The sequence below is a fragment of the Eleutherodactylus coqui genome, chromosome 2 (assembly GCF_035609145.1).
Source record: "Eleutherodactylus coqui strain aEleCoq1 chromosome 2, aEleCoq1.hap1, whole genome shotgun sequence".
In the NCBI taxonomy this organism is placed as follows: Eukaryota; Metazoa; Chordata; class Amphibia; order Anura; family Eleutherodactylidae; genus Eleutherodactylus; species Eleutherodactylus coqui.
In genome coordinates, this window is record NC_089838.1 from 329,064,278 (window position 1) to 329,090,440 (window position 26,163).

Genomic DNA, 26,163 nt, shown 5'->3' on the forward strand with positions numbered 1-26,163 from the left:
TATCGAGGGACATTCGGTATGACTTCCTTAGGTTACAAGCGTCATACCCGGGTGTAGTGGTGGTTTGGTCCGAAGTGGTGCCAAGGAAAGTGTGGAGGGGGGCGCTTTCAGAAAAGGGCCTAAACAGAGCGAGAGTGAAGCTGAATAAAGAAGTCTCGCGATTTGTGGGGGGAAAAGGGGGAATATCGGTGCGGCACATAGACCTGGAGAAAGGTATTGGCAACTATTGGAGGTCAGATGGCGTCCATCTGAATGAGATCGGGATGGACTTATGGATGGAGGGCTTGCAGGAGGGCATTGAGCGCGCGCTGTTGGTGTGGAGGGCGGCGCAGGCTCAAGGGGGTCGAGCCTTGCTTGCTGTGGCGGGGGAGGGAGAGGGATCCTTGGAGCCCGTATAGAAGATAGTGGGGGAATGGCAGGGGCTACATAGCCCCCTTTTCCCCTCCTTTGCCGTAATTTGTGGCCTGTCGCCTCCGGGGTTACAGGGCGGAGCCCTGATAGTCGGGGGGAGAGGCTAGCCAGGGGTGGCTAGCCGGCCTCGGGGTCGGTAAGAGACGGCGGCCGGAGGTTAAGGGAGAGTGTCGTCGGTCTCCCGAGTCTGCCGACCTGCGGCGGGAGGAAAAGTTAGAAAAGGTTCGGGGATAGCGTCGCCTGAGTCAGCCAAGTTGCGGCGGGTGGCCGGGACAGCTATCCCCTTGTTGGTGTGAGGCGGCAGGATGTGGTAGAGACAGGGGGTGGGCTCCAAGGTCCTCTTCCAGGTTTACATTTGAGGGATATTGTTATTATTGAGGTTGGGGGTGAAATAAGTTTAAATGTATTAATGTTGTTTGTGATAATAAAATGGCTGCTGTGGCCAAATTTATCCAACAGATGGTGTCGGTGGTTTGTGCGGCGAATGGTAGGTGGGGAAATGGTAAGGGAAGGTCATAGCAGCGACAACTCCGTTATACCCGGGTCAGGGTAATATGCGCTTCTTGGGCCTGTTTGGTGAGCTCGGCTCCGTTTAGTAGGGCATTAAACGTTTCGGTTAGTCGGGGCACTAGCTGTGTCTTGAAGGTTTTGTAATAAGTCAGAGAGAGACCGTCCGGCCCCGGGCTTTTGCCTTGTGGAAAGGAGTTTATGACTTCCTCTATTTCCCTGTCAGTGATCGGGGTCAGTAGAGCGGACGCCTCTGTCCCATCTAAACTGGGCAGATTTAGAGATTTCAATCTTGTCGCTGGTGCTCTGTCTGGCGTTGGGAGTCTCTGTTTTCTTAAAGGGGTTGTCCCGCGGCAGCAAGTGGGTCTATACACTTCTGTATGGCCATATTAATGCACTTTGTAATGTACATTGTGCATTAAGTATGAGCCATACAGAAGTTATCAGAAGTTATTCACTTACCTGTTCCGTTGCTGGCGTCCTCGTCTCCATGGTGCCGTCTAATTTTCAGCGTCTAATCGCCGGATTAGACGCGCTTGCGCAGTCCGGTCTTCTTTTCTGAATGGGGCCGCTCGTGCCGGAGAGCGGCTCCTTGTAGCTCCGCCCCGTCACGTGCCAATTCCAGCCAATCAGGAGGCTGGAATCGGCAATGGATTGCACAGAAGCCCTGCGGTCCACCGAGGGTGAAGATCCCGGCGGCCATCTTCACCAGGTAAGTAAGAAGTCACCGGAGCGCGGGGATTCAGGTAAGCACTCTCCGGTTTTCTTTTTTAACCCCTGCATCGGGTTTGTCTCACGCCGAAAAAAAAAAAAACCGTTTCGGCGCGGGACAACCCCTTTAAGGTTATGCAGTTGGGAATAAAATAGTTGGAACTCTTTGGCTATATCTGATGTGGAGGACACTAGGGTTCCTGACTGTGTTTTTATTGCGAGGATGGCGTTTCTGGTCTTGGTCTTTTATAGCAATGCAGTCATAAGTTTACTGCCTCGGTTCCCGTGGGCGTAGAAGGCCTGTTTGAGATACATGTGTTTTTTATTAAATTTGTCTGTGAGGCAGTAACGGAGTTGGTGTCTTAGGGAAGCAAGCTCTTCTAGATTATTTTTAGTCTGAGAGAATTTTGTTACATACTCTAGTTTTGCTATCTGAACTAATAATTTATCAATTTGTCTCTGTTTCTGCCTCTTCACCCTCGTGCCGAGTGCTATCAGCAGGCCTCTCACAAAGGCCTTGTGGGCCTACCAGACTGTGGGTAGTCCTACACTTCCATCCGAGTTGTTTTTAAAATATTCCTCTAGTAAATCTCCTATGTTAGATCTTTCCTCCAGAGAGTCCAATAGCGAGTCGTTCAGCCGCCATCTCCACTCGCTGGGGGTAACTTGAGGTATGTAAATGTTAATATGTACTGGAGCGTGGTCCGAGACAGTGATAGAGCCTATACTAGCTTTTTTTCAGGCAAGTTAACAGGCTGGAGCAGGAGAAGAAATAGTCTAACCTCTGGAAGGAGGAGTGCACTTGAGAGAAATAGGAGAAGTCTTTGGAGGAGGGGTAGAGAAATCGCCAAACGTCCAGGACCCCCAGATCCTGTAAAGAACGATGTAGTTGTTTGGGAGACCTGAGACCGACCTGCCGAGGAATCCAGGAGTGGATTCAAGGTAACATTCAGATCCCCTCCTATTTTAACGTGTCCTTCCGCAAATTGCTTAAGAGTCTCTAACTGTTTGACGCGCCAGGAGACCTGTTCTGAGTTAGGTGCATACAGATTAGCGATTGTCAATTGAACCTCTGAGAAAAAGTACTCTTCCTTCTCCTTCTATATACTGTGTATCGAGTTTGAAGGGAGTTGACTTGTGAAACATTATAGCTACCCCTTTGGATGCTGAATTCGGATGGGTATTGTGGAAGTGTTGTTGGAAACCCAATACCGGGAGTGGGAAGCATCTGTTATTTTTAAAGTGTGTCTCCTGTAGCAATAAAATTTTGGTCTTGCATTTTTTAAACAAGTGAGCGACGTTATGTCTCTTACCCGGAGAGTTCAGACCTCGGACGTTGAATGACGTAAAGTGCACGGAGGCCATGGTGCTGCTGAATCCACAGACAGTAATTAAACCTGCAATTCAAGTGAGGAGAGAGAGAGAGTGAACACACCAACCTGCAAAGAGTGCTAGGACACAAGTACGCCCACAGCTTTATGGTTAGTAGGCCTTAGTTTTGGAAGAAGTGGGAATGTGTGAAAGGAGAAAGAAAGAAGAGCGAAAGGAGAAAAAAAAAGGGGGGGGGGAGAAGAGGAGGGGGGTGAGTGGGTTAGGGAAGGATAGCGTGTAACTAGAGCGGGTACACAGGGTGGGAGTCTGAGAAGCCGCAAATCGCACAATCCCGTTTCAGGGAGGGAGCGCGATGAGCCTCCAAGCAGAGTCCCTGTGTCTCGTCAATAAAAGAGGTATGGAAAATTTAACAATAAGTAACTGTGTTAGTTAGACCTGGCCCAGGGGGGGTCAGGCCCCATCGCGGAAGTATATTAAACAGGGGAGTGCGGTTGTGATCAGGTTAACATGAGAGAACTGAGTCCCCATAGTGTAGATCCAACTTCCCAAACAATACGTCAACCAAAACGAAGATCAAGGGGTCCTCTAGTAGGAGTGTCAATTTTTTTCCCTCGACCCCAAGGGGTCAACAACACCTCTACTCCTCAGGTGCCCTCATAGAGTGCTCCATCTTTGCTCTTCTTTCTCTTTCCTCTCGGGGATCTAGAGTTTCCTGGGAGGTGGTCCGCCCCAGAGGTAGAAAGCAAGGGAAGGGACGGCAGGTCCGGGAGTGAGGCCAACTAAGAACCTCAATCGGCTCCATTTCTAGAAGATGCCAACATTTCTGTAAGTCCTTAGGGGAGCGGATGTTAATTCTTCGGCCTCTGAGGTTTATTCCCAGTCCGAATGGGAACAGCCAAGAGTATTTGATATCTCTAGCTCTCAGTGCTTCAAGCAAGGGTCTCATCAGGTGGCGTTTGGCCAGTGTAGTCGGGGCGAGATCCTGGTATAGATGTATGGGTTTCCCAGTCGTACTGTAAGTCCTTGTTGTTTCTTGCCGCCTCTAATAATGCTTGTGTATCTGGGAACGCCAGGAGCTTGCATATTATATCTCTCGGAGGGTCTGACCCCGAGGGTGGGGGGTCTCAGAGATCTGTGAATGCGTTTGATAGGTACTTGTGAGGCTCTTTTTTGGCCTAGGAGGAGTGCGAACAGCTCTATGGCGATCTTCGGTAGGGCCTCTGCCGCCCATGTTTCTGGAAGTCCTTTAATTCTTATATTATTTCGCCTGTTGCGATTTTCGAGATGCTCTTGCATGATCAGAGCGTGGTTTAACTGATAATGGTGTTCTTTGACTGCCTGCGCCAGCTCTGTTGAATGTGCAGTGAGGATAGTTGAGGAGGTTTCCAGATCCTCAATCCTTCTTCCCATAGATTTAATTTCCTCTTTGATCTCTGAGAGGTCTGACATAATGGGTTGTAGTGCTCTGGTAATTAGGTCTCTCATGAAACTTTTAGAGATTTACTCGCCCTCCTCCCCATCCGAAGAGGCCTCCTCCTCTCTCTCTGTGCTCGAGGGGGCCGAAGTCGTTAGGTTCAGCGTTTTCTTACTAGACGGGTGAGGCGATCTAGATACCCTCTCTTTAAGAAATCTTTGCATATCGGATTGACCCTTGGAAGGCTGGGGTGTGCTCAAGGTGTCGCTACTTCTATCTCTATTGTTTTTCCCCATGATGCATTGAGAATGGCTTATGGTTTTAGTAGTACGATGGAGCCCGCCCTCTGGTGCGTCTCCCTTAGGCGGCCATTAGACAGCCGTGGTCTTGTGTCACCACTGAAAGACAGTCGTTATCAGGGACTAACTTTGTGCGATGGTGGCGACTGAGGACGCTGATGAGATGAAGAGAGAGTGCTACTGGGGCGCCAGCAAGCTCAGTAATTGGGTTAGTTCGTTAGAACTCTGTGGTCAGAGTTCCGTGAAAAATTCAGGCTTGGCCTGTGAGAGCGGGGTAGGCAATCTGTAAGGTTCCCTGGGCTGCTCTCTCCGAGGGGCTAGTGGAGCCGCTTTGTGCGTCGATAGCGACTGAAGGCGCTGATGAGGTGCAAAGATAGCGCTACTGGGGCGCCAGCGAGCTCAATAATTGGGTCAGTTCGTTAGAACTCTGTGGTCAGAATTCTGTGAAAAATTCAGGCTAGGCCTGTGGGAGTGGGATAAACAGTCTGTAAAGTCCCCTGGGCTGCTCTCTCCGAGGGGCAGGTGGAGGATACCTGGGGAGTATGATCTTCAGCCTCCGGGGTCGTTTGGGTCTGATCCTCTCAAGGTATGTAGAGGGGGGGCCCACGGCCTGCTGTTTTTGGCGGGGTGCGGTGGTCCTTAGCGGGTGCAAGCGCAGTCCCACCCGGTGGAGGGGAAGAATCGAGCGGCGGGGGCGTTATATGCAGGTTAGCGGGGCTATTCTGCGTATCAGCCTGTGTCTGACCTTATCAGGGCCTGCACTGCAGCTCGGTGTAGGCAGAGAGCTTCTAGGCCTCCTTTCGGTCTTGCTGGACAGGCCTCCCTCCTTCCTTTCCGTCCCCCTGGTTGGCCGACGCTGTGCCGCACTCTCCCACCCAGTCAAACCTCGCTCGGGGAGTCTTGGCTGTCAGTGTTCCGGTCCGCCACTCGGTTCCTTCAGGCATGAAAATCGAGGCCCCGGCTTCACCAGCGCCACTAGGCCTCACCAGACTTCTGTGGCCGAGAGAGCCCCGGAGCGTCTCTAAGTGATCCTTAGCCTGCAGAGATGCCAAGGCAGGTAATGAGCAGGATATCCCGCGGACAGAAGCGCTGGTAAGTCCGTTTTTCTGTCCCGGTTGCAGGAGCGAGGTCTCCGTGTGTGCGCTCTCTCTGCTGGCCAGGCCACGCCCCCTCCGATGCTGGTTTTTGGAGAGGTTTTTACATCTTCTGGTTCAGTCGGTGTGGTATTAGGTGTGACATACTTAGCCGCACCTGTGGATAATTACTAGGGCTATTTAACCTGGCTTGAGTCTGAGCTGAACTGCGGTTAATTTTTCAGTCCCTCTCTGACTGGGCTAGCAGTCAGAAGCTTACTCCTGGATCGTTCAGCTACTTGCTGCATCTCAAACTGCGTTTGTTTGCATTGTAGTTTTGGTTTTCTGGTTTTTGTTTCCTTTCCCCACACAACATTAATTAGGGTCCGAGGCACGCGGTCAGGGCTGTCCTTATCAGAACAATCACCCTGCTTTCAGGCAGGGCCTTTCACAGTTTTTGGTTGTATAGGGACAGTGTTTTCCATATTTTGGTTCCATTTTTGTTTTGTCTTTATTTATCTGCATTTGTGGTAGATCTGCGAGTGACAGATCCAGCGGATCCAGGTTGGACATTACACAGGCTTTCCCAAGTGCTGCTAACTCAGATAGACCACAGCCCAACCGGTGTGTGGTAAAGCGAATCCACATCAGTCTTTCTGAGACCTTTCTTGCCCGGGCCATTTCTAGCAGATATCTATCTAGAATATTGTAAGTGTCCTTTACAGTCCTTCTTTTGCACCATAACACTGGGTCCTGACATTGTTCAGAGTGTTGTGTGCATTGTGCCCAGGGGCGTAGCTATATGAAGTGCAGAGGTAGCAGTCACTACCGGGCCCTAGAGCCTTAGGAGGCCCAAAGGCCCCTATATCATTTAAGAAAGAACCAGTATTATAAATGGCACATGGATGGATGGGGGCCATGTTACAGATTTTGCATTTAGCCTCTACCTTAATCTTCTAAGATTCTAGCAATGCCCGCGCTTGCTAGGGCTTTATCGATGGACTTCTTAGAAGACCCAATGATGCAAACGAAAGTTGTGGGAAGGCCCCCATGCTGAAGGTTTGCATCTGGGCCCCTGGGTTTACTCCAAAGTCATGAGATAATTAATAGTTCTGGTAAACAGATAAAACCACTAACGAGTCTACTGACAATAACGAGCGTGGCGGAGGCTCCCAGGAGGGTCTCGTGTTATTATATAAAACGGCTTCTGTTGTGTAATTGAATACAACATCTGGTCTTCACCACAACAGATCATGTCAGGTGAGATACTGCACGGACATCACCCAGATATCACCGGTCAACAGGTGATGAGTGTTCCTCTATTTAATGGAGTCAACATGGAGAGATCTGATCCTAGGTCCAATGGAGCAGCTGGTGACAGATTTGGGGGATTTCAAGCCCAGAGAGTATTTAGGCTTCATGCACAAGTCTGTATTATGGATCTGCGTTGTATGGATAAATTAGTAAGGCATATCAATGAAGATGTAAAACGCAACTTTAATATCTACAATAAAAGCACCAAAATACATACACGATCTGTAAACAAACAATACATATCCAAAAACTGAAACAAAGGGGACCACCAGGAAAACCGCAGTCAAGTAAGAGGGGGCATGAGATGCAAACTATCCTCATGGGATTCCTATAAGACCGCCCGAATAGAAAAAAAGTACCTGCCCTGACAATGGCAACCCCTTCTGGAATCTCTCCCTGTACTACCCTTAAAATTCCCTACAAAATCAAGCATCATCCCAACAGGTTCCCCCACCTGATATCAATTCATCCAGGGACATAAATTCATCCTCAACTGGATATTTGCTACAAAAGCAAAAAAATGCAAACACCAATCAAGCAAAGATCCAAGGGACACGGGTGAAATCCGTTCATACATAGTCCCATATATCACCATGGAGCAGAAATAACAACATCAATGGACCATACTCAGAACCCTAATAGGGTGACTCGCTGTGGCCACAAACGACCATCACAGATCTCTGGTCCGGGCTCCACTAGGGATAGGTTGCATCTCATGCTCCCTCTTTCTTGACCCAGGCCCTCCCTATTGGCTCTATTTTTGCACATTTTTGATATATATCATTGATCTATAGACCATATGTGTATTTTGGTACTTTTATTGTAGGTATTAAGTGTTTTACATCTTCATTATGTGCTCAACACATTAAGTTCTTGTGGTGACATTTGAACAGTAATGAGATGCCTATAGGAATCTGGGGACATTTACTCCAGGTTCATGTAGCGGTATATGGAGGTTGTAAAAGAGTTGGGGTGAACCACCAGACTATTAAGGACTTCTCCCCCAGAAACATTTCTACTATGGGACAATGCAGTGCCATGTGGAGTTACCATAAGGTGGTAGATGAGTTGCCTATGGTTAAAGGGACTGTCCCACTTCTAGCAGGGAGCAGACAGCTCAGTACATTGAGTAGTGGTCCAGGTTGGTACTACAGGCTGAGTCCCATTCACTTCAATAGGATTCAGTCTGTACTACCAACCCAGACCACTGCACAATGTACGAAGCTGTCTGAAAACAGCTAGAAGAAAACGGCCATTCATGTAATACATGGTTAGCACTCGTACAGGGGAGTGTTTGTCCCTTCTGGCTAATACGGTAGGTCTATACTGAGACTCTAATAGTGGCAGCATAGTTGTCATTGTTAAGGCGTTACTGTGGCATGGCAGTTTTAGGGGAAAACTAACCCCCTTATGGGAGCACTGCAGTATGGCCATTTTATTGGTGCAATGCAACACTCACTGTTATGGGAACATTGGGACTCTAACTAGGATCTCTATGGCTGACGTGCTTACAGTGGCATTGTAATGGACTCTCTTTTTGTGGCATTGTGGCTATTACTATTATGGGGATACTATGGTATGGCACTATTAATGAAAAAAATGTAATTGACACATTTAGGGTATGTTCACATGGTGGATTCACAGTGAATTCCACCTAAAAAAAACAAACAGTGAAATCTGCAGCTTTCTGCTATGGTTTTTGGCATTGGTCTGTGCTCAGATTTTGCCCTGTAAATGGGCAAAGTCTGAATGCCGAACTGCCAGAGTGGAAAATCAAACTTCTGTGCGAAGAAGTAACATGTCACTCCTTGGTGCGAAAACACAATTTTCTGTATCGGAATTCAGCATGCGGATTTTGCCATCGCCGGAGTGTAATCTGATCGTAGATCTGCACCAAAAGCCGTGGACTCTGACACTGTTTTTAAAGGCAAAATTTATGCAGAAAACACCACTATGACTTCCGCCATGTAAACACACACTTATGGGGGCGCTGTGTGTCACCGTTATGGAGTAACAACAGCTGACAACTAGAGATGAGGCAGCACCAAGATGCTCGGGTGCTCGTTGCTTGAGTCAAACTTTCCGCGATGCTCGAGGGTTCGTTTCGAGTAACGAACCCCATTGCAGTCAATGGGCGACTCGAGCATTTTTGTATATGATCGATGCTCGCTAAGGTTTTCATTTGTGAAAATCTGCAAAACCTACGAAAGTGATGGAAACGACACAGAAACGGATAGGGCAGGCGAGGGGCAACATGCAGTTCTGCATCTCAGGCTCTCAGGTCCCACTATTAAGCCACAATAGCGGCAAGAGTGCCCCCCCCCCTAACAATTTTTACTTCGGACAAACCCTCATTAGCAATGCATACCTTAGCTAAGCACCACACTACCTCCAACAAAGCACAATCACTGCCTGCATGACACTCCGCTGCCACTTCTCCTGGGTTACATGCTGGCCACCCCCCCCCCCCTGCACGACCCAGTGTCCACAGCGCACACCAAAGTGTCCCTGCGCAGCCTTCATCTGCCCTCATGCCACACGCTCGCGGCATAGCCACACCACCCTCATGTCTATTTAAAAGGGCGTCTGCCATGAGGAGGAACTGGAGGCACACACTGCAGAGGGTTGGCAGGGCCAGGCAGCGACCCTCTTCAAAGGGGGGGGGGGGGGGCGATAGCCCACAATGCTGTACAGAAGCAATGAGAAATTGACGTTCCATCTTCACTCCAATCCTGTGCCACCTCCGTTAGGAGCTGCAAACGAGGGCATAAAGGGGACTCAGGTGCCAGCCCAGCACTTCTACACATCTCCACAATGCAGCAATACTCGGTGTGGGACGTATGTGAGCGGGGCCTGGGTCAGCCTCTGTCCCAGCAAACACCTTGTGTGGCCCAAGGTGCTGTGAGTGACATAGCAATGGGGACTCCATGTGTCCACACACTACTCATTCTGTTTGGGTGTCGGATACCTCATCGACAATGCAAGGGGTAAACCATCTGCACTCTGCACCCTACCCAAGTCTGTCAGTATTTTGGGGACAGCCAGGTAAAACACCTCAATGGGAAGTCTGTGTGCACCCACAGCATGGGTGGCTCCCAGGAACCCAAAGACGGTACATAAAGAAATCCCATTGCAGTGCCCCGGATAGCTGAGGTTACGCGAGAGAAAATACATATTGGCTTCGGCCCACACTTCATGCCCTAGACAGTTTGGGTTTTTTCAAAAGTGCCAGGCAGGTACAACTCCGCTATGGGAAGTCTGTGTGCACCCACAGCATGGGTGGCTAGCAGGAACACACAGACGGTACATAAAGAAATCCCATTGTAGTGCCCCGGATAGCTGAGGTTACGTGAAAGGAAATACATGTTGGCCTCGGCCCACAATCCATGCCCTAGTCAGTCTGGGTTTTTTGGGGGGCCAGATCGGTAGAACACCAGGATGGGAAGACTTAGTGCACCCATAATATACACAGACCCCTGTAATATTCCTGTAGCAAAGGTATAAGCTGACCCCAGTAACAGTTATGTTGCAGAAGTCTAGGGAGACCCCAGTAACATTTCTGTAGTAACAGTATAGACAGACCCCAGCAACATTTCATTAGCAGAAGTATAGGCAGACCCCTGTAACATTTATGTAGCAGAAGTATAGGCAGACCCCTGTAACATTTCTGTAGCAGCAGTATAGGCAGACCCCAGTAACATTTATGTGCCAGAAGTATAGGCAGACCCCAGTAACATTTATGGAGCAGAAGTATACGCAGACCCCCTAGTAACATTTATGTAGCAGCAGTATTGGCAGACTCCTGTAACATTTCTGTAGCAGAAGTATAGGCAGACCCCAGTAACATCCTTGTGGCAGCAGTATAGGCAGACCCCTGTAACATTTCTGTAGTAACAGTATAGACACATCCCAGTAACATTTCTGTAGCAGAAGTATAGGCAGACCCCAGTAACATCCTTGTGGAAGCAGTATAGGCAAACCCCTGTAACATTTCAGTGGCAGCATTATAGGCAGACCCCAGTAACATTTTTGTAGCAGAAGTATACGCAGACCCCTGTAACATTTAAATGGCAGCAATATAGGCAGACCCCTGTAACATTTACGTGGCAGAAGTATAGGCAGACCCCTGTAACATTTTTGTAGCAGCAGTATAGGCAGACCCCAGTAAAAGTTCTGTAGTAATAGTATAGACCAACCTCTGAAACATTGCGGTACCATGAGCATAGGCGAAGGCCGGAAAAATTAGTTGGATAAGAGTGTAGGCGTGGGCCTGAAAAATAAGTGTATCAAGAGTACAAGTGTACCTCTGAAAAATTTATCAACCGAGAGGGCAGGTGACACCCATAAATATTTTTTTAAAGATACAGCTCACTGTTGTTAAATTTGTAACAGAGCCTGTAGGCAGCCCTGTTGAAAAAATTGGTTCATGTAACAGTCTCAATACTTTTGAAACTTTGAAAAATTGTAAAAACATTGGTAGATGTAAATGAGCCTTTTGGGCCGCAGAAAAATTGGCCGTTCAGCGCGATGACATGTTGTTTCTGGAGGAGGAAGAGCAGGAGGAGGACTAATGTCAGAGACAGTTTGACAAAGCTAAATGCCCCATTTAACCGGTGATATAGAGGAGAGTGCTTTTATCTGCGGTTGCAGCGAAAAGAATCTTTAGGTTCTGCTGCTCTCCGCCGGTGGAGAAGAGAAGTCTGGGGAAATCCAGACTTTGTTCATCTTTATGAGTGTATGCATGTCGGCACTGGCAGTTGACAGGCGGGTATGCTTATCTGTGATGATTCCCCCAGCTTCTCTAATAAGACGCTAGCGGCAGGGCAAGCAAGCACCTCCAGGGCATACAGCGCAAGTTCGTGCCACATGTCCAGCTTTGACACCCAGTAGTTGTATGGAGCATCACGGAGGACAGTGGTACAATTGGCTACATACTCCCTCGCCATCTTTTTACAGTGCTCCCTCCGACTCAGCCTTGACTGGGGAGCCATAAAGCTGGCAAAGGCCTTGGAGAGTGTTTCCCTGCCTGCGCTGAATATGCTGCCTGATCTCTGCGCCTCCCCTGCTACTTAGCCCTCGGAACTGCGCCTTCTGCCGCTAGCGCTGTCAGATGGGAAGTTTACCATCAGTGTATCCACCAGGGCCCTGTGCTATTGCATCACTCTCGAACCCCTTTCCTCTTTGCGAATGAGAGTGGAAAGGTTCTCCTTATACCGTGGGTCGAGAAGGGTGTACACCCAGTAATCCGTAGTGGCCAGAATGCGTCTAACGCGAGGGCCACGAGAAAGGCAGCCTAACATGAAGTCAGCCATGTGTTCCAGGGTACCAGTATGCAACACATCGCTGTCCTTACTAGGAAGATCACTTTCCGGATCCTCCTCCTCAGGCCATACACGCTGAACAGATGAGAGGCAAGCAGCATGGGTACCCTCTGCAGTGGGCCCAGCTGTCTCTTCCCCCTCCCCCTCCTCCTGCTTCTCCCCCTCCTCCAAAACGCGCTGAGATATAGACATGAGGGTGCTCTGACTATCCAGTGACATACTGTCTTCCCCCGCCTCCGTTTCTGACCGCAAAGCGTCAGCCTTTATGCTTTGCAGGGAACTTCTCAGCAGGCATAGCAGAGGAATGGTGATGCTAATGATTGCAGCATTGCCGCTCACCATCTGGGTAGACTCCTCAAAGTTTCCGAGGACCTGGCCGATGTCTGCCATCCAGGCCCACTCCTCGGTAAAGAATTGGGGAGGCTGACTACCACTACGCCGCCCATGTTGGAGTTGGTATTCCACTATTGCTCTCCGCTGCTCATACAGCCTGGCCAACATGTGCAGCGTAGAATTCCACCGTGTGGGCATGTCGCCCAGCAGCCAGTGCTCTGGCAGATTAAACCAATGTTGCAGGGTCCTCAGGGTGGTAGCGTCCATGGTGGACTTGCGGAAATGTGCGTAGACGCAGCACACCTTGCCGAGCAGGTCAGGTAAGTGCGGGCAGTTTTTAAGAAACCGCTGAATCACCAGATTGAAGACGTGGGCCAGGCATGGCACGTGTGTGAGGCTGCCGAGCTGCAGAGCCGCCACCAGGTTACGGCCGTTGTCACACACGACCATGCCCAGTTGGAGGCTCAGCGGCGAGAGTCAGAGGTCGGTCTGACCCTGCAACATCTCGGGGGCCGTGTGCCTCTTGTCACCTAGGCTGAGTAGTTTCAGCACGGCGTGCTGACGCTTGCCCACCGCTGTGCTGCCACGCCACACCGACTGCTGGCGACGTGCTGCTCAGATTTCTTAATTGAGAGGTAGAGGTTGCGTAGAAGGCGGCGGAGGGTTTGGAGGAGGTGGCATAGACCGTCGCAGATGCCAGGACCGAGGAAGGACCCGCTATTCTGGGTGTGGGTAGGACGTGTGCGGTCCCAGGCTCTGACTCGGTCCCAGCCATCACCAAATTCACCCAGTGTGCAGTCAGGGAGATATAGTGGCCCTGCCTGCCAGTACTTGTCCACGTGTCCTTGGTTAAGTGGACCTACCCAGTAACCGTGTTGGTGAGGGCACGATTGATGTTGCGGGAGATGTGCTAGTGTAGGGCTGGGATGGCATACCGGGAAAAATAGTGGCGACTGGGGACCAAGTAGCGTGGGACCGCCGCCTCCATCATGTTTTTGAAAGCCTCCATTTCCATAAGCCTGTACGGCAGCATCTCCTGGCTGATCAATTTGGCAATGTGCACGTTTAAAGCTTGTGCACGGGTGCGTGGCGGCATATTTGCACTTGCGCTCCAACACTTGCGCTAGCGATAGCTGGACACTGCGCTGTGAGACATTGCTGGATGGGGTCAAGGACAGCGGAGGTGTGGGTGGAGGTGCAGGCCGGGAGGTGCTCGTGCCTGTGTCCTGAGAGGGGGTTTGGATCTGAGTGGCAGGTTGGGGCACAAAGGGAGAGGCAGTGGTGTGACCCGGAGGCGGTGAACAGCCTTCATCCCACCTTGTGGGGTGCTTGGCCATCATATGCCTACGCATGCTGGTGGTGGTGAGGCTGGTACTGGTGGTTCCCGGCTGATCTTGGTGCGACACAGGTTGCACACCACTGTTCGTTGGTCGTCCGCGCTCTCACTGAAAAACATCCACACCTTTGAAGACCTAGGCCTCTGCACGGTGGCTTGGCTCGAGGGTGTGCTTTGGGGAACAGTTGGGGGATTCTTTGCTCCGGCCCTGCCTCTACCCTTGGCCACCCCACTGCCTCTTCCAACCTGTCCTGCTGCTGCACTTGCCTCCCCCTCTGAAGACCTGTCCTCAGTTGGCTTAGCAAACCAGGTGGGGTCAGTCACCTCATCGTCCAGCGGCTCTTCCTCCGAATCCTCTGTGTGCTCCTCCCTCGGACTTACTGCCCTTACTACTACCTCACTGATAGACAACTGTGTCTCATCATCATCGTCCTCCTCACCCACTGAAAGCTCTTGAGACAGTTGCCGGAAGTCCCCAGCCTCATTCCCCGGACCCCGGGAACTTTCCAAAGGTTGGCCATCAGTCACAACAAACTCCTCAGGTGAGAGAGGAGCCATTTTTTCCCAATCAAGGCAGGGACCCGAGAACAGTTCCTGGGAGTCTGTCTGCTGATCAGAATGTGTCATTTTCATGGAGTGAGGAGGCTGGGAGGAAGGAGGAGCAGCAGCCAGAGAATTCAGAGTTGCAGCAGTGGACAGTGTAGAAGACTGAGCGGTCGATAGATTGCTGGATGCACTTTCTGCCATCCACGACAGGACCTGCTCACACTGCTCTGTTTGTTATAAAGGTCTACTACGTGGACCCAAAAATTGTGATATGAAGCTGGGGACCCCAGAAACTTGCCTCTCTCCTAATCCCGCAGCAGCCGGCTGCGATTCACCTGGACCAGGAACTCAGCCTGTGCCCACACCCTCAATTGGACCTCCACGTCCTCGCCTGCGTCCACGTCCACGTCCACGTCCACATCCTAAAGGCCTACCCCTACCCCTCAGCATGGTGTATTACGGAGAGAGCAGACGCAGAGCGGTGTGAATAATTATGGAATTATTGGCCTGCAGTTGGCGGCTGACAGCAGTTATGTAACGCTAACTCCAGGCAGAAACAAAGAATAAGGAAGGCTGCAAAACAGGCCTAGCCGTGCAATAGTGATGCAGTACAACTCCCACCAGGCACCCAGTAAAGTTCAGAGGGTCAGAGGTAGCCCAACGAAGGAGCTTTTATTTTAATTTTTTTGAAAAAGAATACAGGCTATATAGCGTGTATATGACTTTCCCTCTATCAGGGGCTGTGGCCGTACGCTGTGCGTGAAGTTCACGGCAGACACAGAGCGGTGTGAATAATTATGGAATTATTGGCGTACATTTTCACGCTGACAGCAGTTATGTTACGCTAACTCCAGGCAGAAGCAAAGAATAAGGAAGGCTGCAAACAGGCCTAGCTGTGCAATAGTGATTCACTACAACTCCCAGCAGCCAGGCAGTAAAATGCACACGGTCACAGGTAGCCCAACAAAGGAGCTTTAATTTAAATTTTTTTGAAAAAGAATACAGGCTATATAGTGTGTATATGACTTTCCCTTTATCAGTGGCTGTGGCCGTACGCTGTGTGTGAAGTTGACGGCAGACACAGAGCGGTTTGAATAATTATGGAATTATTGGCGTACAGTTGGAGGCTGACAGCGGTTATGTAACGCAAACTGCAGCCAGAAAAAAATTATACGCAAGGCTGCAAAAAGGCCTAGCTGTGCAATAGTGATGCACTACAACTCCCAGCAGCCAGGCAGTAAAATGCACACGGTCACAGGTAGCCGTAAGAAGGACCGTTGGGGGTCTTGTAGACAGGATTCGACACTACCACTGTCCCTGCCTCACCAGTACTGCCCCTATACTCTGTATAATAGACTGCAGACTGAGAACGCTATAGCTGTAATAGTCTGCAGAGCCCGAGATGAAAAAAAAACCATTTTTTTGTGCAAAACTGCTTCCAGCAGCCACAACAGTAATGCACACGGTCAGATGTGGCCCTAAGAAGGACTGTTGGTGTTCTTGAAGACGCTAACTCTCTCCCTATAGCAGCAGCACCACTGTCCCTAATCTCTGCCAGCGTGTGTCTGTGGCGAGCCAAGGGCGGGATTGCTTTAAATACTCGGCGGTCACTTGATCTCACCAGCCACTCACTGCAGGGGGGTGGGATAGGGCTGGAACGTCACAGGAGGAAGTTGTAATGCTTTCCCTGCATGTCTATTGGCCAGAAAATGGCGCAAAACATGCAGGGAAGGAAATGGAATTGACTCGAGCACCGCGTGGTGCTCGTCTTGAGTAACGAGCATCTCGAACACCCTAATACTCGAGCGAGCATCAAGCTCTGACGAGTGCGCTCGTTCATCTCTACAGACAACGTAAGGTACAAACTTTCTTCATGACGGTGGAGGTCTAATCAATGCATTAAAAGATAGCAGCTGAATGGATCATAAGTGGGTGTAATATTCCTCCCTTCGGACATAATTTATGATACAACAGAGGTTTCCTTTGGACTTCAGGAAATCTGACAATTTAATTTCTCTGCTACATTTTACACATGGTCAATCTTGACTGGGCAGCCAGTAATAGAGTCTTGTAGCAATCTTGTCCCAGTGTTATTTCCATCTGATCTCTTACACTTTAGTCTGCGTGATGTGGTCGGGTTATGTTGAAAGATGGAGCTTTGTGTGCTGGGTCTCCTATTGCAGACAGAGCGGTGGGGAGAGGCTCCTGCTGCAGGCAGTTGCATTACAGGTAGAGCATATCTGCTGTCAGACAGTGGCCAATCTCATTACATACACATTAAAGTATAACATTTTAAGACTGCTTTTATTTCTCTGCTCTTACTCCGTTTTCTGCTCTAGAGGGAATGGACGAGAGAAATCAATCAACAATCACAGAATTTCTCCTCTTGGGATTTGGAAACCTCCACAACTTCAAGATTTTAGTTTTCACTCTGTTTTTGATCGTCCACATCATGGCTCTGAAAGCCAACTTCCTGGTAATTGTCCTGGTTGGGGTCACCCAGAGCCTCCACTCCCCCATGTACTTCTTCCTCAGCCAGTTGTCCTTGTCCGAAATCCTGTACACCGGTAACATTGTCCCCAACCTGTTGTGGCTGATACTGGTGGGAGAAGGAAGAGTATCGGTGGTCCGATGTCTAGCCCAGTTCTACTTTTTATTGAGTGTCCCTACCATTGCCCAGTGCTTGTTGTTGGCGGCCATGTCCTTTGATCGACATGTGGCCATCTGCAAACCATTACACTATGCCTCCATTATGACCTTCACCCATCAGCTACAGATGGTCGCCTCCTGCTGGTTGTTGGGGTTCATCTTGTCACTTCTTGTATACATTTTCTTAAATAGGTTAATATTTTGTGGCCCCAACACCATCAACCACTTCTACTGTGACATTGCTCCTCTACTACGGCTCTCCTGCTCCAGTACGTCTTCCGTAGAACTGGTCACTGCTATAGTGGCCTTTCCCGTAATTTTATCACCATTTATGTTAATTGCAGTCACTTACATTTCAATCATCCGGACCATCCTTAAGATTCCCTCCAGTATTGGACGACATAAAGCCTTCTCCACCTGCAGTTCCCACCTGATCGTTGTGTGCGTCTACTACGGGACGTTGTCATCCATTTATATCTTCCCACCAAGAGATAACTCCATAAATCTGAACAAAGGTCTGTCTGTACTGTACACACTGGTGACTCCCTTGTTCAATCCTCTAATCTACAGCTTGAGAAACCAGGAGATCAGAGACGCCATTTTTAAATATATTCAATCATGGAGGATGGGGCAAGCATTGTAGACTTAGGTACACGAGGCTATAGATATAAAGTCATATTTATGATTTGCCATGTTAAATTTCCATGGCTTCGTTCTGTCATTAATTGACCTTAATGCTGGACAGTCAAATTTAAAGAACTCGCCTGGAGACTAAAAGATCCTGTTGGCACAGAAGAAGAAAATAGCTATACCAATTTGAGATACTCTCCACTCCATAGGGTCCAATAAATAGCCTAATAGTCCTCTTGGAGTGGCCAAATTCTTGTCTTGTTGTAACAAGTGCCAAGTGGTCCGTATGTCAAGAGTTGAGATAGTCATAGAAATAAAGAGTATCTGAAGATGGAGAAGCAATGAGACAACGTCGAGAAATTATAAATTGATTCTATGGATGGTACGTAAGTTTGAGATGCTGGAAAAAACCATCATAGAGGTGAGCAGTACCAAAATACACTGTGAGAAACATTCTGCTAGGGAAGAGGTAAATCACCCAAGAAGCAAGAAAATTACTTACAACAGCCAAAAAAAGCGAGAATTACCAATAAAATAATGAAATGACATGACAGAGGAATTATGCATTGACCCTATAAGGAAGGGATTAGGTTGAGATAGCCGTAGACCCCTATAATGATAGTTCTAGAATATCTGAAGGCAGAGAAACAATGAAAGAAAACTTGGAACTTGAGGCAAGTCACAAATTGATGCTATCAAAAGAGTATTTGTTTGAGATACACATAGAAATGGAGTGTATTTGGAATATTCAACTAGGGAAAAAAATGCATAGACCTCAAAAGTAGTACAACCATTTACAACAGCTCCAAAACTGATGAAATTACACGAGACAACCTTGACCTAAAGAGGAGTCATGAACCGACCGTATGAGGGGCTGAGAGTCAGTTTGAAAGAGCCGTGGAGCCTCGATAATAATTTCACTGTAGAGTATCTGTAGACGGAGAAACAAGGCAAGGCGACCCTGAGCTCGAGAAGAGTCATGAAGAAACCCAATGGGGTAAGGAGTCAGTGTGAGATAGCCATGGAGCCCTGATGATGATCGTGCAAAAGATGAAGGTTATCTGAAAACTGTAAAATAATGTGAGATAACCTTGTGCTAGAGAGTTTTCCTGGGGTAGACGGTTCGTATGAGATCATTCTAGTGCAGTGGCCCAAAGTTGGGGTTCACTACTGCACCTCAGTATGCATGTTTTATGTCTGTCTTGTAGTCATATTTTAATTGTGGAATGCATCAGTTTTGAGTGCATTAGAGTCTGCGGGCATGGAAGGGTTAATGTCCATGTCTGGTGTTGTCTGGAAATTGTATCATTTTGTCTATTCGTGGATTGGTTGATGGTGATGAATGTGCAATTGGGTGATTGCATGAGAATTCCAGAGTCAGAATCTGAAAGTTAGTGAGAGAGAAAGACAGAATGAGAGAGAGATAGCAGAAGGAGATGGAGAGATGGCCTGCCATCATGCCAGAGCCTGACCATACCAGGAATACTCCTTTTATCAGCTACTCCAAGAGAGTATGGATGCCCAGACATGCCTGAACCACGTGGGAGTACAGAGTAAGAATCGCATGTAACCAGAGACGGTGAGAAATTGCAAGTCTGCGAGAGAAGTGAGTGTTTGGCCGTGGTTAGAGATAAAGTTTAATGGGGAGGAAAAACCTACAGATAACTGGGACTGCAGAGGTATAATACCTAGAGATGAGCGAGCACCAAAATGCTCGGGTGCTCGTTACTCGGGACGAAATTATCGCGATGCTCGAGGGTTCGTTTCGAGTAATGAACCCCATTGAAGTCAATGGGCGACCCGAGCATTTTTGTATTTCGCCGATGCTCGCTAAGGTTTTCATTTGTGAAAATCTGGGCAATTCAAGAAAGTGATGGGAACAACACAGAAACGGATAGGGCAGGCGAGGGGCTACATGTTGGGCTGCATCTCAAGTTCCCAGGTCCCACTATTAAGCCACAATACCGGCAAGAGTGGGCCCCCCCCCCCCAACAATTTTTACTTCTGAAAAGCCCTCATTAGCAATGCATACCTTAGCTAAGCACCACACTACCTCCAACAAAGCACAATCACTGCCTGCATGACACTCCGCTGCCACTTCTCCTGGGTTGCATGCTGCCCAACCCCCCCCCCCCCCCGCGCGCACGACCCAGTGTCCACAGCGTACACCAAATTGTCCCTGCGCAGCCTTCAGCTGCCCTAATGCCACACCACCCTTATGTCTATTTATAAGTGCGTCTGCCAGAGGAACCGCAGGCACACACTGCAGATAGTTGGCACGGCTAGGCAGCGACCCTCTTTAAAAGGGGCGGGGCGATAGCCCACAATGCTGTACAGAAGCAATGAGAAATCCAATCCTGTGCCACCTCCATCAGGAGCTGCACACGTGGGCATAGCAATGGGGAACCTATGTGCCACACACTGTTCATTCTGTCAAGGTGTCTGCATGCCCCAGTCAGACCGCGGCTTTTTATAAATAGTCACAGCCAGGTACAACTCCGCAATGGGAATTCCGTGTGCACCCACAGCATGGGTGGCTCCCTGGAACCCACCGGCTGTACATAAATGTATCCCATTGCAGTGCCCATCACAGCTGAGGTAACGTCCGATTAAATGCAGGTGGGCTTCGGCCCACACTGCATGCCCCAGTCAGACTGGGGTTCTTTAGAAGTGGACACATGCAGTTACACTGTAGGCGAGGGCCCCGAAAAATTGCTGTACCAACAGTACTAATGTACCTCAGAAAAATTGCCCATGCCCAACCAAGAGGGCAGGTGAAACCTATTAATCGCTTTGGTTAATGTGGCTTAATTGGTAACTAGGCCTGGAGGCAGCCCAGTTAAAATAAAAATTGGTTCAGGTGCAAGTTTCAACGCTTTAATGAGCATTGAAACGTATAAACATTGTTTACAAAAGTATATGACTGAGCCTTGTGGGCCTAAGAAAAATTGCCCGTTCGGCGTGATTATGTGAGGTTTCAGGAGGAGGAGCAGGAGGAGGAGGAGGAGGAATATTATACACAGATTGATGAAGCAAAAAGGTCCCCGTTTTTGATGGGGATACAGAACGATGCTTCCATCCGCGGGTGCAGCCTACGTATTGTTTAGGTATCGCTGCTGTCCGCTGGTGGAGAAGAGAAGTCTGGGGATATCCAGACTTTGTTCATCTTGATGAGTGTAAGCCTGTCGGCACTGTCGGTTGACAGGCGGGTACGCTTATCTGTGATGATTCCCCCAGCCGCACTAAGCACCCTCTCTGACAAGACGCTAGCCGCAGGACAAGCAAGCACCTCCAGGGCATACAGCGCGAGTTCAGGCCACGTGTCCAGCTTCGACACGCAGTAGTTGTAGGGGGCAGAGGCGTCACGGAGGACGGTCGTGCGATCGGCTACGTACTCCCTCACCATCCTTTTACAGTGCTCCCGCCGACTCAGCCTTGACTGGGGAGCGGTGACACAGTCTTGCTGGGGAGCCAGAAAGCTGTCAAAGGCCTTAGACAGTGTTCCCCTGCCTGTGCTGTACATCCTGCCTGATCTCCGCGCCTCCCCTGCTACCTGGCCCTCGGAACTGCGCCTTCGGCCACTAGCGCTGTCGTATGGGAATTTTACCATCAGTTTGTCCGCCAGGGTCCTGTGGTATAGCAACACTCTCAAACCCCTTTCCTCTTCGGGTATGAGAGTGGAAAGGTTCTCCTTATACCGTGGGTCGAGCAATGTGTACACCCAGTAATCCGTAGTGGCCAGAATGCGTGTAACGCGAGGGTCACGAGAAAGGCATCCTAACATGAAGTCAGCCATGTGTGCCAGGGTACCTGTACGCAACACATGGCTGTCCTCACTAGGAAGATCACTTTCAGGATCCTCCTCCTCCTCCTCCTCCTCAGGCCATACACGCTGAAAGGATGACAGGCCAGCAGCATGTGTACCCTCACCAGTGGGCCAAGCTGTGTCTTCCCCCTCCTCCTCATCTTCCTCCTCCTCCTCCTCACCGCGCTGAGATATAGACAGGAGGGTGCTCTGACTATCCAGCGACATACTGTCTTCCCCCGGCTCTGTTTCCGAGTGCAAAGAGTCTGCCTTTATGCTTTGCAGGGAACTTCTCAAGAGGCATAAAAGAGGAATGGTGACGCTAATGATTGCAGCATCGCCACTCACCACCTGGGTAGACTCCTCAAAGTTTCGAAGGACCTGGCAGATGTCTGCCAACCAGGCCCACTCTTTTGAAAATAATTGAGGAGGCTGACTCCCACTGCGCCGCCCATGTTGGAGTTGGTATTCCACTATAGCTCTACGCTGCTCATAGAGCCTGGCCAACATGTGGAGCGTAGAGTTCCACCGTGTGGGCACGTCGCAAAGCATCGGTGCACTGGCAGATGAAACAGATGTTGCAGGGTGGCAGCGTCCGTGTGGGACTTGCGGAAATGTGCGCAGAGCCGGCGCACCTTTCCGAGCAGGTCTGACAAGCGTGGGTAGCTTTTCAGAAACCGCTGAACCACCAAATTAAAGACGTGGGCCAGGCATGGCACGTGCGTGAGGCTGCCGAGCTGCAGAGCCGCCACCAGGTTACGGCCGTTGTCACACACGACCATGCCCGGTTGGAGGCTCAGCGGCGCAAGCCAGCGGTCGGTCTGCTCTGTCAGACCCTGCAGCAGTTCGTGGGCCGTGTGCCTCTTATCTCCTAAGCTGAGTAGTTTCAGCACGGCCTGCTGACGCTTGCCCACCGCTGTGCTGCCATGCTAGGCGACACCGACTGCTGGCGACGTGCTGCTGCTGACACATCTTGATTGCGAGACAGAGGTTGCGTTGGAGGAGGAGGAGGGTGGTTTAGTGGAGGAAGCATACACCGCCACAGATACCACCACCAAGCTGGGGCCCGCAATTCTGGGGGTGGGTAGGACGTGAGCGGTCCCAGGCTCTGACTCTGTCCCAGCCTCCACTAAATTCACCCAATGTGCCGTCAGGGAGATATAGTGGCCCTGCCCGCCTGTGCTTGTTCACGTGTCCGTTGTTAAGTGGACCTTGCCAGTAACCGCGTTGGTGAGGGCGCGTACAATGTTGCGGGAGACGTGGTCGTGCAGGGCTGGGACAGCACATCGGGAAAAGTAGTGGCAACTGGGAATTGAGTAGCGCGGGGCCGCCGCCACCATCATGCTTTTAAAAGACTCTGTTTCCAAAACCCTATACGGCAGCATCTCCAGGCTGATAAATTTGGCTATGTGCACGTTTAACGCTTGAGCGTGCGGGTGCGTGGCGGCGTACTTGCGCTTGTGCTCCAACACTTGCGCTAGCGACGGCTGGACGGTGCGCTGATAGACATTGGTGGATGGGGCCGAGGACAGCGGAGGTGAGGGTGTGGGTGCAGGCCAGGAGACGGTAGTGCCTGTGGATTGAGAGGGGGGTTGGATCTCAGTGAACGGTTGGGGCACTGGGGGAGAGGCAGCGGTGCAAACCGGAGGCGGTGAACGGCCTTCGTCCCACCTTGTGGGGTGCTTGGCCATCATATGTCTGCGCATGCTGGTGGTGGTGAGGCTGGTGGTGGTGGCTCCCCGGCTGATCTTGGCGCCACAAAGGTTGCACACCACTGTTCGTCGGTCGTCTGCACTCTCAGTGAAAAACTGCCAGACTTTTGAGCACCTCGGCCTCTGCAGGGTGGCATGGCGCAAGGGGGGGGGGTTTGGGAAACAGTTGGTGGATTATTCGGTCTGGCCCTGCCTCTACCCCTGGACACCGCACTGCCTCTTGCAACCTGCCCTGCTGCTGCCCTTGCCTCCCCCTCTGAAGACCTGTCCTCAGTAGGCGTAGCAAACCAGGTGGGGTCAGTCACCTCATTGTCCTGCTGCTCTTCCTCAGAATCCTCGGTGCGCTCCTCCCTCGGACTTACTGCCCTTACTACTACCTCACTGATAGACAACTGTGTCTCATCGTCATCGTCCTCCTCACCCACTGAAAGGTCTTGAGACAGTTGCCGGAAGTCCCCAGCCTCATCCCCCGGACCCCGGGAACTTTCCAATGGTTGGGCATCAGTCACGATAAACTCCTCTGGTGGGAGAGAAACCATTGCTGCCCAATCTGAGCAGGGGCCCGAGAACAGTTCCTGGGAGTCTGCCCGCTCCTCAGAATGTGTCATTGTAATGGAGTGAGGAGGCTGGGAGGGAGGAGGAGCAGCAGCCAGAGGATTCAGAGTTGCAGCAGTGGACGGCGCAGAACTCTGGGTGGACGATAGATTGCTGGATGCACTTTCTGCCATCCACGACAGGACCTGCTCACACTGCTCATTTTCTAATAAAGGTCTACCGCGTGGACCCTTTAATTGTGAGATGAATGTGGGGATGCCAGAAACGTGCCTCTCTCCTAATCCCGCAGCAGTCGGCTGCGATACACCTGGATCAGGAGCTGACTTGGGCCTCCGCGTCCTCGCCCGCGTCCATGTCCTCTAGGCCTACCCCTACCCCTCAGCATGCTGTATTACCAGTAATGCAGAAACAGAACGCTGTAATTAAATGTGCCGCTTATTGGCCTGTGGTTGGAGGCTGACTTCGCTTACGGAACGCCAGGAAATAATTTTGCGCAAGCCTGCTGTAACACTTAGCTGGCTGCGTATGAATTAGGACGACAACTACACCCAGCACAGACCCAGTACACTGAGGACAGTCACAGGCAGCCCAAATAGATTTTTTTCCCCAAATGTTTTTGGAAAGGCCCACTGCCTATATTCACTGTATATGTCTTCTCTCTCTGCGTCACCACTACTGGCCCTGGACTATGTTAAATAACTGCAGACTGTTGCACTGTGGACTGGAATACAGCGGTGATTTAACAGCCAACACAGAGCCAGGAAATAATTTTGCGCAAGCCTGCTGTAACACTTAGCTGGCTGCGTATGAATTAGGAGGACAACTACACCCAGCACAGACCCAGAACACTGAGGACAGTCACAGGCAGCCCAAATAGATTTTTTTCCCAAAATGGCCCACTGCCTATATACACTGTATATGTCTTCTGTCCCTGCCTCACAATATATGTCTTCTGTCCCTGCCTCACCACTACTGGCCCTGGACTATGTATAATTACTGCAGGGCGCAATGCTCTGCACGGCCGATATACCAAAAAAAAAAAAAAAAAGTGCAACACTGCAAAAAGCAGCCTCAACAGTACTGCACGCGGTCAGATGTGGCCCTAAGAAGGACCGTTGGGGTTCTTGAAGCCTAAAATTACTCCTAACACTCTCCCTATAGCAGCTCCGGCACCAGCAGCACTGTCCCTGATCTCTGTCAGAAGGCATCAGTGGCGAGCCGCGGGAGGGGCCGATTTATATACTCGGGTGACACCTGATCCCGCCAGCCACTCACTGCAGGGGGGTGGTATAGGGCTTGAACGTCGCAGGGGGAAGTTGTAATGCCTTCCCTGTCTTTCTATTGGCCAGAAAAGCGCGCTAACGTCTCAGAGATGAAAGTGAAAGTAACTCTAACATCGCGTGGTACTCGTCACGAGTAACGAGCATCTCGAACACGCTAATACTCGAACGAGTATCAAGCTCGGACGAGTACGTTCGCTCATCTCTAATAATACCCCTAAAATCCTCGCCACTCCAACACCCTGTAATGCTGTTGTGTGCAAGAACTGTTCATTTCTGATTGTTCAATCAAGTATAAGTAAACGGACAGAGCCGAACGTTCCCGGTTCCTGTCCAGAAAAGACTGTGTGTGGTCTACTTTATTCCTATGGCGGTTCCACATCAAAAGATGGAACGTTGGCGTCATGAGTGATAAACAGGACTTCATGTAACTTAGGTTATTTTTGTGGTGATCTTCCCCAACCAGCAATGAGGTCAGATTCAAAGCCACCCGAAGCGAGGAGATGATAGCCCCATGACAAGGCTTTCACTCTACCCCGCTGTCCCCTCGACTCAGGGCCGGCTCCTTGGACGCGGCCCTAGAGCGCTAATGATAACAGTTCTAGAAATGGAGGTTGATTTGTAAGAAGGAGACAATGGCTGATCTCATTAACAATGAAGGACAAATTGTAGGGAGGGCACAAGGTTTCATCACCTTAGAGATCTTAGGGCACACATGTTAAAATGAGGTGGTGGGTCTTGACTTTATGTGGCCGATTGTGCAGCAAACTCGCCCAGCCTGCAGCTCCGGTCGGTCAGTGCAGAGTCTGTGACTTCTGACCTCTTCCCCCGCAGTGTCTGTGTGCGCCATCCTGTATACAGTGCAGCTGCCAAGGGGAGAGGTCAGCGGTCACAGAATTCAGTCCGGTGCTGCAGGCTGGGCGATTGGAATAACT

At 50.2% G+C, this 26,163-nt stretch overlaps 1 protein-coding gene across 1 annotated transcript; it reads left to right on the forward strand.

Annotated features, from left to right (window-relative positions):
• The first annotated feature begins 2,560 nt into the window (after positions 1-2,560).
• LOC136610326 (olfactory receptor 6F1-like) lies at positions 2,561-17,889 on the forward strand. Its single transcript, XM_066589556.1, has 2 exons — positions 2,561-2,571; positions 16,937-17,889. The coding sequence occupies exon 2, from the start codon at positions 16,942-16,944 to the stop codon at positions 17,887-17,889; it is 948 nt and encodes a 315-aa protein (XP_066445653.1). The 5' UTR covers positions 2,561-2,571; positions 16,937-16,941.
• The last annotated feature ends 8,274 nt before the right edge of the window (positions 17,890-26,163 follow it).